Here is a 12,608-nt window from a genome sequence, read left to right on the forward strand (position 1 = left end):
ATACCAGATTTATTTCCAGAGGCTCATTTTTACTTAAAATCAACACAATGACCCATTGCATTTCAGGAACTCCACAGGCAGTATGATGACTTTTTTTTGTAATTATTGGTGTGTCCTATAGACTGCATCCAGGTGTTACACAATATTGAAAAGGGATAACAAGTGCAGCATGTAGCTGGACTGACTTACCACTACTCTTTATCCCCCAAGAGAGGAACCAGCTGTATTCTAAACACCCTATTTCCTTTTGCCATCCTAACATTTGAGCTCTCCTTAAAAATTAAGGAATCTAATTAACCATGCAGTTAGATATTTTAATCTCAAATATTAAACAAGAATTAATCTTTATCAATCCTCTCCTAGTAATATGCAAGAGAAAATAAACTCAGCAGAACCCAATTTAATAAGCTGCTGAAGAAAAAGAATCCTATCATACACTGAAGTTTCTAAACCATCTATTACAACAGCTGTTTGACAGAGGATAGGTACTAAAAAGATATTTGTTACTGCCAAGGATAGCAAAACATTTAGCCATTCCTCTAACTGTGAATTTATATTAAGATCCCTCTACTCTGAGAAAATCTGTGAAGTACGTTGGAGAGGAGTTCTGTTGTAACTGGTATTCCAGGTAACACTGAATGACTTAATCTAAATCTTCCCAAATAGGGCCTAAAAGACCCATATAAAATATCAAAGAAGGAAACAAACAAGCCAACACTGAATTTGAGAAATAACTCAGATCTTAGATTACGTCCATCTAACAAGTAAATGTGAAAACTTGATGCCTTGAAAAGATGAGGAAAAAAATGCAGGCAGCAAGGACCGCAATTCTACAAAACCCAAAGCAAGGAGCAGCAAGCAGCTGTAGGTCTTGGCACATTTGCCCACCACCTGCAAGAGGCACAAAAGAAGCCCCAAAAGAGTCTGACTCCTCCCTACTGATGCTAAAAGTCATAAGGCAAAGGCGCTCATTCCCTCATAAATACAGCCTCCAGAGATGGAATATTCCCAAACCCTTACAACCCTGAAAAGAGGAAGAAGCAATGAGATGCCTTAACAGATCCATTTTTCCTTAATAGTACGTTTTACCCTAGGAAACATTTATTCCCCCAGTGCAGAAAAGTAGAATAGCTATACTGCTGCAAGAGGCAAGACACTCACTGCTGAAGCCATTCACTTAAATGAATGCCATAATTTCCTCTAATTCTGTAAGCACGATCCACTTGCTTTGAGCCAGGTAACTTTTTTTTCTTTTTAAAGACCAAACTGATTTTTTTTTTTTGTCTTCATTTCAGTACAATTTTGGAAATCTTTTTGTTTTGAAAATCTTTTCTACCTCATCTCTTCTCCCTTTTTTGAAAAACCACCATCAAATGTAATGGCATACATGATTCCTCAGTTTGGTTTTCAAAGTTCTCCTGCATCTTCCTTCTCCCCATTTCAAACACCTTTTTCATCTTAAGATGTAGAGCATCAGAATCCATGTATTCCTAATTTTATTTTGCCATTCTAAGTTTCCAGAGTTCAGAGAGTCATAAAATTTGCAGTTTAAAAAAAACCCAAAACAACCAAACAAAAAACTGGTCCTCAACCAACTATAATTAAAGACTTCAGCAGGAAAAAAAGTTTAAATATATGAAATTGCTCTAGTCTTGCACCTGTTCTTAACAAAGTTCTGTTTCCTGCACAGATGAGTTGACACATCCTCCTTCTGAAGCTCTACAGCTGTTAACTTAGATACTAGAGAATTTTTCTGTGCAGGAACCAGTATCAACATACTTCTGGAGGCTGAAAGAGAAAGGAAATTTTCTCCCCAGACTGATTCCCAGTACCTTCTCCAGATTCAACCAGATTCTCTCCACTGTCTGATACAGTATGTGGAAAGTAACAGTAAATATTGTTGATAATTCACAAAAGGATTAGCTATTGCAATTTCCATTGAGATCTCCTTGTATTGTAAAATCTAGCCATTTGAGTACCTGAAGTATTTTTTAGGTTCACATTTTATAAGCACAGATTTCCACATTTTGCTTATGTAACAGATCTGTATGATAAAAACTGTCTTAAAAATATCCAAGTATGGAGGTATATTCATGACAATGAAAGGAAACAGGGAAAGACAAAGAATAAATTTGTAAAGGAAAAGAGAACTGGCATAATGAATGGCAGAATAGAGCCCAGTGAACAGAAGGAAAGAAGGCATGGGAACTGAAATGATATTGGATACTATAATAATGACAAACTTCCACAGATGAACCTTCTTCTGAGTAACTCCCTCATCCTCTCAATTAAAAACTGTTAATAAGATTTTTTTTTAAAAAAAAAAAAGGCAAATTGCTTGTTGGTTTCTTACTAGTCTTTGATAAAATAAATTGTACCCAGAGTATGAGAATTAATGACCATCAGAAATTCTTTCACCAATGGAGGATGTTCATTCTCAAACACTGGAGAGAAAAACAGGCATCTTTACCTTTAGAGTACTGGCAATAGTAACTACTTTTGATGGAAAAGTCTCTGGCTCAAAGAATAACAATGTGTTAAATTCACTCGACAAATGAGATAGCTGTCAGACAAGCAACCTCCTAACTTCCCATACACGTATGGATGAGCAATATGCTTTAACATAAGGACTCCTTCCTTCAAATATTTATATGCAGTTTTGCAAAAACACAGACCATGTACCATACTATATACTATCTTGCAATCCTTTTGTGCTTATAAATAAGTCCAAATGTATATACTCAGCAGATAAGTCAATTCCCGTTACTCAAAATTTTTTTTCTGAAGTACTTGCCTGTAGTTACCACATGGTGGTATCCATGCTAACAGTCTCTCCTATACTGTAATGAAGTTAACACCCTGAATCGCTTCTGTGGATCTCTTCGGACCGATAAGGAGATGCCATTTTAATTAACTGAAAAGACAGGAATGCCAACTTGCCTTGTCAATACAGATCTGGGGCTGGTGCAATTCTTACACAACTTCTGGCAACCTAAATGCTGAGGGAATGATGCAAGTACTAACCCGATAAAGCCTTATCCTTGGAAGAAATTGGCATGTTCCTTCTTTGTTTTCTCACTTCAGCAATTATTACACTGGCATCTCCTCTTCTAAAAGCATGGTATTCACAGCTTTGCTTCATAAAGAATGAAAAGAACCATTGTATTTTAAATGCTGCCTAAGAAAATAGTCAAGATAAGAAAGAAAGGTACATTAGCTGTAAGTGTGTCATGCGTGTTTGCTCTGCGGTAGCGTAAGAATATTGAGATGAAGAGCTAGCTCCATATGCAAAACGCTATGACCATCAGACCCAGTTCCCTGCGTAACACCACATCTGGGGAGGATGCAGTGGGGCTGCTGTTGGAACAGAAACAAACCAACAACAGTTGGATGAAACACGCCTGGTACAAGCTACACCCTTCCTTTTGGCAAATACTTTCTTTCGATTCAGTATTGATTCATGACTTGTGACACTGCACACTAAATGTGATATGGGTTTTCATTAAAAGGGTCTTAAAAGAACAAAACCATTTGGAAATTGTAAAACGATGGAGAAATAAGGAAAAGGATACGTGTTTCAGTCCAAAACATTCAGTTCAGAATGTCTTGACTGACATTATCTGGATGCAAGTCTCTCCCAGCAACTCACATGTTAAAAAACCCCTACTTTTTCACCCTCAGTGTGGTCAAGTTCACTATTTTTAGGTATTTTAGCTCTATGTAATTTAATTATTTCACCCAAATAATCTTAGCATTTGAAAACAATCCTGATGATCATTTGGCTGACATCAAAAGCATCATAGAGCAGTGTTTAGAACACTGTAGGTTATTTGCACAAGTGATCCAACAGCTTTAAATCAATATTTTATGAAAATTTCCAGTCACACAAGATGCACACTTAGAGTTAAGAACATAAATGCCCTTATATTTATTAAGCAGGTTGCTTATTTGTATTATCAAAACTAGATCACATAAAGAGTATTTCCTGCCTTCTGTGTTTCTCTCACAGGTAGGTGAAATACTTGTACATCAAATGAAAGTACAAGAACAGTCACCTGCACTCCAGAACACCAGTGTGAACACTGATAGTGGAAAATAACTCTTTAACACTTTCATTATTAAGACATCCTCTTACACTTACTATTGCTTTCATGTTGAATAGAAAGACCCTTTCAAGTTACAATGTTTTTTGAAGACTAATAGGGACAGAAAAAAAACAATTATCAAGATAGATTCAGAAAGAGTGGAACAGACTAATAAAAATTCTTCGGTACAATGTACAAGCAAGCATCTCACCAGAATGAAAAATGCCTTGAAAATAAATACAAAGGAACTTGTTCTTCTGCAAAGTGCTTCAATAAAATACATGACAGATTGCACCAAATGGAATTCCAAAGACAACAAATGTTCCTCTGAAGTATACTTATAAGCCATAATTAAAGATATCCTTGCCAAGCTTTTCGGAAAGAAAAATTATGAAGTCTCCTAGGAAGCAGTTACCCACTCAGTTCTTCATAGTTTGTATACCTTGGAAGTCTTTTATAGACTACTTTCCACCATCCTCAGGCACAGTATGGTCTAGTGACAATTCTCCAAATATACTCTGATCTGAAATCAATTGGTTCATATACAGGTGCTAGAACTATGCCTAAGCATCATGTTCCAGCATTAGTTATCCTAATTAGCATTTTATTTCAGATTAACTTCATTTTCAGCCTTTTCTTAGGGTGCTCTTTCCATTTGTACCAAAACACAGGTAAGCCAATACCACCTGCCGCTTTACTGCACTACAGTCTCCAGAGGTGCCTTGGGTTGTCAAACTCAGCAGGTTTGGCAGAGTGACTTCTATTAGTGCCAAAAAAAGCAGAATATTAGGAGGTTTATGACATCATATTAAAAAAACCCAACAACAACAAAAAACAAACCAAAGAAACAAAAAACCCCCACAAAACCTCAGGAGTTTCAACTTTCCACTTGAGATTGGGAAATAACAGCAGTAGAAAAGAAAGCTTTCTGGGGGTTTGGGAAGGTAGTGATCTGATACACTGCTGCACTTCATACCCACACCTTTGATCGAGGACTACTGGCAGGTCACACATTTCCAAGGCCGCCACCTTAGAAAACTGAAATACTTACTTTGAAATGCCTATCCTATTACAAAATAGAGCACAATGCCTGGAACAAACAGTGCTCCATCTGTTTTCTTGTGTTCTGTTTTCTTCTTCATCTGACAAATCATGAAGGAGATGAAAATATTAATTTGCCACACCACCATAAAGAAACACCTTTCCTTCCAGTCTTGCAGCTGAAGAAGCAACCCGTTTTAGCCCACTCCATTTAGGTGAGCTGCTACATTTCCCCAGTTAAACGGGCTGCACACCAACAGAGGCATTGCACTTAGACTCGGTTCTCTCAAGGTAGAAAGATTTCCAAAACCGGCAGCTGATTCTGCATGGATTTCCAAATAATAGTTCTATACAAAAGAAGCCTCAGCAGGTGCTGAGCGTACATCTCTGCAATGCACAATGTCTAAAATGCTTTTTAGCAAATCAAAGGGAGGAACAATGCAGCCTGGCCTTGGAATACGGGGACAGAAACCAGCAAAGGCTGGAAATCTTCCCTTTGTCACCCATGACACTCGGCAGCCTCGCCAACACCAACTGCTGCATACATCCGCACTAAGCCTGTTTCTCAGAACCAGCGCTGTATAAAAGTTTGAAAGGGCAGCAGAAAGAAGCGAGAGGAAGGAGCAACAACATACTGGAAAAGCCTAGGAACCTTTGCAGAACTGATACTTAGCTGAACTAACTCAGTTTGAGTCACCTAAAATAGATGATTCTCAGTCTGCCTCTACATATTGTTCTCTGAACTTTGATTTTTACCTTTTTTCCTCAGAAAAGAACACATGGATTCTATTAATACCCTGAGTCTCTATGTCTCCCATCAGCAACTTTTGAGATCCATACCTGAGATTTTCAGGTTTACTTATTTATTAGTAAATCTAAGTCATTTGGAAAGTGAGGGGTCCCTCCTACTCCCTGTTCTGTAAGTATTGCAACAGAAAGAAAAAGGTCATGATCTCGCATTTGCCCCATGTTGTAGAGACTCCCATACAGTGGCACACACCTACTCTCTCTCCCTGGGCCACTTTCCAAACTTCCCTTCCCACAGTCAGCTCTGAAGGCACAACGCATACAGCTCCTCTCAGAAGAAGAAAGTTCAAAAACCTTACTAAAGCCTTCCATTCACAGCAGGAAATTCAGCCAAACTGGGCAAAATCTACAGAATCTGAAATTTAAAAACCACTGCTGTATATTTTTTGCACTTGTTACCTTTCTTACTCTTTTGTCTTGAAGCAATGGCCACGATCTTTTGTTTACAGAGGGCCACACTACCGAGCAATTTTCTTTTTAACACACTTCGACTTATAATTAACTGTGCCACCTCCCAACACTCAACCTTCTCCTGAGGCACCTAGAAAATCTTCACTGGGTACCACAAAAATATCTATACTACAGACCATATTTCTAAGAACAATAATAAAAAGGGTTACCTTATCCTTTTATCTTCAACTTTTTTCAGATACTCATCTCTCTTCAGTACTCCCAATATTGTTTCCTTTTCATGTTCCAACAAAAATGACAAATTGATGATCTCCAAGTGCTTCGTCATGATTCTTCAACAGCCACTCTTTCAATGACTGCTTTTCCCAATCAATTCTTCCAACGATTTATTTGCACAAGTCCAAAGGCACGTTTGTGTCAGAGTTACAAGATCCACACCATCAAGATGCTTTCATTCATCAAGCAATGAAAAAATGCTTCTTTAAATTAACCAGGTGTCAAGACTGTATCGCTTTGCCTTCCAACTACGCAAGAAATAAAGGTTTCTTCTTTGTTCCTTCCTCAAGAAAGCCAGTCATTTTCCCGGTTACTGAATGCCCTTGTGCCCTGGCCGACGCTCACCGGCACGCTGCCAGCCTTCAGGCTGCAGTCACAAGCAGCTGCAGAATCAACTTCCCGGCATAATTGTAGTTTGGAGCCACAAAATAGCTGGGTGTATTTATTTCAAACTACCTGCAAGTCAAAACAAACAAGCGTAGGTGATTTTGACAGGACCGTCGCAGTCTGATTGAGAAAGGCTTAATCTACTAAAGCCGCCAAAGAATGGCTTGCAGACTATCAGGTTATCTCGGGGGCTACTTACATGTCATGTTTTCTATGTTGTTGTTTATTTACTCGCTAATCATTGATTATTATGCTCCCACGAGGGCTCTGCAATTATCTTCCTACTGCAATACATTTAAATGACTATATTCACCTTGTAATACTGCCAACCTAACAGTAATAAGCATGGGGGTGGGGGGTGGGAGGAGGAATGATTCTACTCATTTCCCTGCAATTACTTTAAGAGAAAAGTAAAAATTAACAAGTGGAAGGGCTTCAGAGGACAGCCCTAAAGTTAAGACTCACCTCAAAACAAGTATACACCTGCATCTTAGCAAATCGTCCATTACACTCGCTTCACATTCAATTCAGAGAAACAGGAACTTTCAAGGAGCGATTCATTCACTTACTGCAGGCATTTAATTTAGGATGATGTGTTCTAGAAATGCCCATTACCTTCCAGTAAATGCAGCAAGAACTTAGAGTGACTTATTAACATGTAGCCACCCAGAAGTAAGACAAATGTCACTTTTCTTTGTTGTTGTTGGAGGGAGGACATTTCTAAACAGAAAACTTCCAAACTAAACCAAAAGAGACACCCTAGTCCATACTGGAACTCTGAACTTGAAACTGTTTGGAAAGAGTCACCGGGAAGCTACTTGGAAAATAGCTAAAACTTCTAGTTAACTGGTTGGAACATCCAGCCCTCACAGTCTCACAAGTACACATAAGAGTTTCACATCAAAACAAGGCATGACCTCCAAGACACTTTTCCTTAAAGAAATTAAGCTATGTGAACAGATGCACATTGTACTTTGAAGCATACACACATTATATACAGTATACAAACATAAACCCATTTATACACAAAAAATGCATCCACATCATCATACATAAGTACAAATACATATGTGTGCATACATAGGTGCACATATGCTATAAGATAATGCAGATTATTTTGTATTATGCATGCTGGAAGAACTAAAACAGCTTTTAAGAAATTGTTTATTTTTAAAAAAAAAAGCATCCCTTGCTTCCCTAGCTTTCAATGGTTTGGAAAGGTTTTGACAAAAATAAATAGCACAGAGAACTGAAGGAGTAGTGTTCATAGTCTGAGACAATTATGGGTATAAGACAAGATATCCTTCTGTTTCCCTTCCTAACAACCACTGAAGCAGCAAATACTGTTGCCAATGGCATCAAATGAAATTCTTGTGTTGCTTTTCACCAACTACTTCAGAATACGAGTTTTGAAATACTCCATTCCCCCAGTTATCTGACTATTTATTAGTAAAAGATACAAATGTCACAATTTAAGTTCAAAGGAGATTTTTCCTCATGTTAGTCTTACATGAGCATGGGAATTTCTTCTGATATTTTATAACCTGTTTCAATCTTTAAAATTTTCAAATTAATCAAAAAAAATCATAAAATACACACAACTGGCATATAACTATTTTAATCTTTTTTTTTTTCCCTAAGAAAATAGTAATATAAATCTTCCTGTTTCTGCAATATAGATCTAACTATCAGTATCACTTTCATCAGGTAAGAAAATGGGTCAGAAAGGCCAAACACAAACTGAAAGCTCAAAACAAGTCAATGCAAGGCAGAAATACAAGTCAGGATTGCCAGTGATGAGCTTACTATTACTGAAAATTGGGAAACAAACAAAGCACAGACTACTACTTCTGGCTAGATTGCTATCTTAAACATATAAAAGCCAAGTAATAAAAACACACATAGCAAAAAATTTAATTTGATTCTCTGCATTTATTTTAATAGAAAAAAAAACAACACTGGACCATTGTGGTTATTCTTAAACTCTTGAAAATGGTTTCTATTAATACCATAAGGCCAAGTTACTTGCAAGCAAAAGGAAGAAATCCAACATGTGAATTACACTTTGTTACTATCAAGAAGGCCAGCTTCTTTTGTGAACTGCCTACCAAAATGCCTGGTGAAAACAGTACTTTCATCCCAGCTGGAAACTAACATCAGTGGGCTGGGGAGCATGGGGCATCAGCATAAAACTCACAGAGCCAAGTTCAGCAGTCAGAGAATAATCTAAGTTGCTTGGCTGGTCAAGGCGCTCTGAATTTTTGTTCACAAGTTTTCCTTGCAGGGGTAGCGTAGGTGAGACACATTATTCTGACAGGCATTTATTTTAACTGAGAAAAAAAAGCCAAGTTTTATTGAAAAATGGAAAACCAAGAGCTTAAGGGGAAAGAATGAGCAATACAATTAGAAATTTAGGGCAACAAAAGCATTAAAAATGGTCTCTGACAGCACCATTATCGTCTGGATGATGCACTACAGGTAACTAGGGTTCCTGCAGAATAACAATGCAATGGTACGACAAGCAGGCTGACAAGAACACTCTACCTTGTAAGATGTATTCTGGTATTGGGAATTCAGGAAAAAGAAAAAACACTTCAAAAGATTAGACATCTGGCCATTTTTTCTGAGTTTTTTTTCTTTTAACTCTAAAGAGGTTAGTACTCCTATCAGAATATCTGAAAGACACAAAAATTCCCTTTGGCTAAGCATATCGCCTATCCTTGAATGTCCTGGAAGGTTTCTGTCTCAATACAGGGAGGCACATGTGAAATCCAAAATTACTAAGGCGATGTGCCATAATCAGGAACCCGGTTACTTCATCTGGTACCTGGAACATAGGGTCAAATACGTAGACTCCAGATCAGAACGAAGCACTGGTAAGGGTGATGAGACCACAAACTGTCAGATTAGATGGACTTAATTTTAAGAGAGCGCTACACCCTCCTGTTCCAGATGTAATTCAGCTGCAAGATCATTCCATTAAGTTTCTTACAGCTTTCAGCAGTAAGGAAATCCTAAACCACAGAACACGCGCCATTGGCAGCAGAGGCAACACTCGCAGGTAGAAAGCAGGTGGGATCTAAAATCCCACACGAATGGAAATCCTTCTGAGCCACAGGTCCACAGGCAGTCACAGCAACCCCTGGCCATCCTCAGAAATAGGTGGGGAAGAGGTCGGATTTAGGGGCCAGCACCAGAGGTGGTGGTAAGAGGTTTGAAGGCATGGAGAGTGGAAGCACGCAAGAAGAGGTTAAGGAAGGAGAGAATGGAGGAATTTTTCCCACTGCCCACAGGCACAACCTGACATTGCAACTGATCTCCGAGCTACCACCGCCTTCCATGCCAGATGAGATGGGTGTAGGAACACCAGAGCAGACTCACTGGACTGTGGTCTAGTCAATAAAATTCTGGTAGCTCATGCTGACAGCTGACCTTTTAGCTGAACTATGTGAATCTTGAATAGAAATTATTATAGTCTTGTTTGTAAAGACAACAGAAACTATGTTAGAGTTTGCAATATAGAGAATAACGCAGAATATTATTATGTTTACCGAATAGACAGATAGACCCAAATTACATTCATGTTACCCACATTAACAGAAAGATGTCTGTAGTAAAGTCTATTCTTACAGAAAGACTATAATCAACTGAAGTTTTATGCTATTCACAATGGGGTTTGTTGCTTTCTATTTTTTACTGAACATGCCTGGGAATAGAACCTTCAGTCCCATTTATGACAAAAATCTTGTGGGTTTTAACTGTCTTTATCATGTAACAGTGGGATTTGGCAAGTGTCAGAAAATACAATTTTACCTGCTTATGTGTTCAACCAACTCTATGTAGGTTGAAATACCTTGTGAACTAGCAAAAATATTCTCCTAAAGAGCTGGGGTGGCAGCCTGTTTAATGGTCTCATGTTCAGTATTAGCAAGACATAAAACCTACCAGTGACAGTCTTAAAAACAAGCATCCTCAAATTTCCCTTATTGCTTTGGTGGGGTAATACAGTCTCCAGCCCAACACTGAGCACGCTGGCTTTTGTGTTCAGGGCTGCAGTACCATATCTGATGCTGAAATAGCCCCATTTTTCTGTCCGGCAGCTCTCTGACATACGTGTACCAACCAGCTAACTGACATTAAGATTCAGACCCACCTTACCTTCCACGTTTTCTTCTGCACTATGAAATTGCTACTCAAAAATAATAGATTTCCTAACCAGACACTGTCTAGCTGCTGAAGCTTCAGCAAATACCTCAAGAGAAGCTCATATTTGTTCAGACAGGATTCCTTGTAAATACATCACACTCATGACCTCTGCCTAGGTGATATTCCTTACCCCAGCAGCAGCTAACTTGGCATAAAACAAGTTTTCCCAGTTCTTAGATAATGTCACTCTTGCAAGGCTATCTTTTAGGACCGAAGATTGTGCAGGTATCTTTACCCTACATGAAGCAGATCTAGTAAAAAAATCCCTTGTCCCTTCACTCCTGCCTGATGAGACAAATTCTGTGTTGAAACTCTGGTTCACACTGCCTTCACTCTGCCATGTGCTGGTACAGGAGCCACAAAACCATCCCCTACTCCACAGCAGGAGACCTTCTGGTTTAGCTCCTGTACCTGTTTGCTGTAAGTGGTGGGCATTCCTGTTATACACGTAGTTGTTAAACAAAAAGAAAGGCGATAGCAAAATCAGCAGGAACACTTACTCTAGGAGACTAACGAGGTACTGGTTTTAACAAACTACCACTTAAGACCTCCCTGCTTTAGACAACACATGATCAGAGACCAGGCTTGTATTTCACATTAGGATTTAATAGGAAAATTTGCACTGCTTCTTTCCTGCACTACTTTTTGCTCTCTCTCTAAACAGTCCAATCAGCTGACAAAAGCTGAATTAAGAACCAACTTAGGGTTTAAAAACAAAAGCAGCCAGACAGCTTTTAGAAAGTGGCAATGATCCTTTTAACAGATTTTTGATGTTTTATTAAGCAGCCCTGCGGCTGGTTAGGAAGTTTAGTTGTTTTCATCTTAAACTGAGTGAAGATTTCACACAACAGAGCATTTGGGGTACACTAAAATGCAGATTAGGACACGTGGCAAAATGCAAAGCCCCCTATTAGGATGGGGTTAATTCTAATTTACATTCAATTTGTAGTTAGAGCATTAATTTCTTAAGTCAGAGTAATGCAACAATCTAACATTGGACTTGGAAAGGAACTAGTAAAGGAGAAGGAATGAAGTAACACAATGGCAAGACAGTATGTAAGTGAGCCTCTCGAGTGTGTGGCTGTTTTCCCTTGCCTCATGAAAATGGGTAGAAGAACTGCTCACTGGGACTATCTGCATGCTTTTCCCACTGCTCTTATCCCTGTGGAAAGCAATTTCTAGAATGGAGTCTTCCTCTCTGAAGCTATTGTTGAGGGAAGATATGTTAGAAATAACAGACTCAGTAGCACACGACAGCTCTCACAAAATTAGAACTGAATATTAAGGTGCAGTTTATCCTGCAGTATACCTTCATCCACTGTATACAGGTACCGTGTCTATCCAGGCAGCATTTGCTCACCCTCCCAAGAAAAAAGAATTACTTAAGGCTTGTTT

The 12,608-nt window shown here is 38.6% G+C and overlaps 1 protein-coding gene and 1 long non-coding RNA gene across 3 annotated transcripts in view; both read right to left on the reverse strand.

Moving 5' to 3' along the window:
- The window catches only part of SYTL5 (synaptotagmin like 5), a 60,552-nt gene extending 53,880 nt beyond the window's left edge, over positions 1 to 6,672 (reverse strand). For both annotated transcript variants that reach the window (XR_007510327.1, XM_049835360.1), the window contains exon 1: positions 6,554 to 6,672. Coding sequence is in view for 1 of the 2 variants with exons in the window: in XM_049835360.1 (XP_049691317.1) it covers positions 6,554 to 6,672 (119 nt within the window). In the remaining variant the exon portion in view is untranslated. The remainder of the gene's footprint in view (positions 1 to 6,553) is intronic.
- An 84-nt stretch (positions 6,673 to 6,756) lies between these two features.
- The window catches only part of LOC126053313 (uncharacterized), a 31,628-nt gene continuing 25,776 nt past the window's right edge, over positions 6,757 to 12,608 (reverse strand). The window contains exon 3 of the long non-coding RNA XR_007510329.1: positions 6,757 to 7,076. This is a non-coding gene — a long non-coding RNA (uncharacterized LOC126053313). The remainder of the gene's footprint in view (positions 7,077 to 12,608) is intronic.

Source organism: Accipiter gentilis, chromosome 32 (assembly GCF_929443795.1).
Source record: "Accipiter gentilis chromosome 32, bAccGen1.1, whole genome shotgun sequence".
Taxonomy (NCBI): Eukaryota; Metazoa; Chordata; class Aves; order Accipitriformes; family Accipitridae; genus Astur; species Astur gentilis.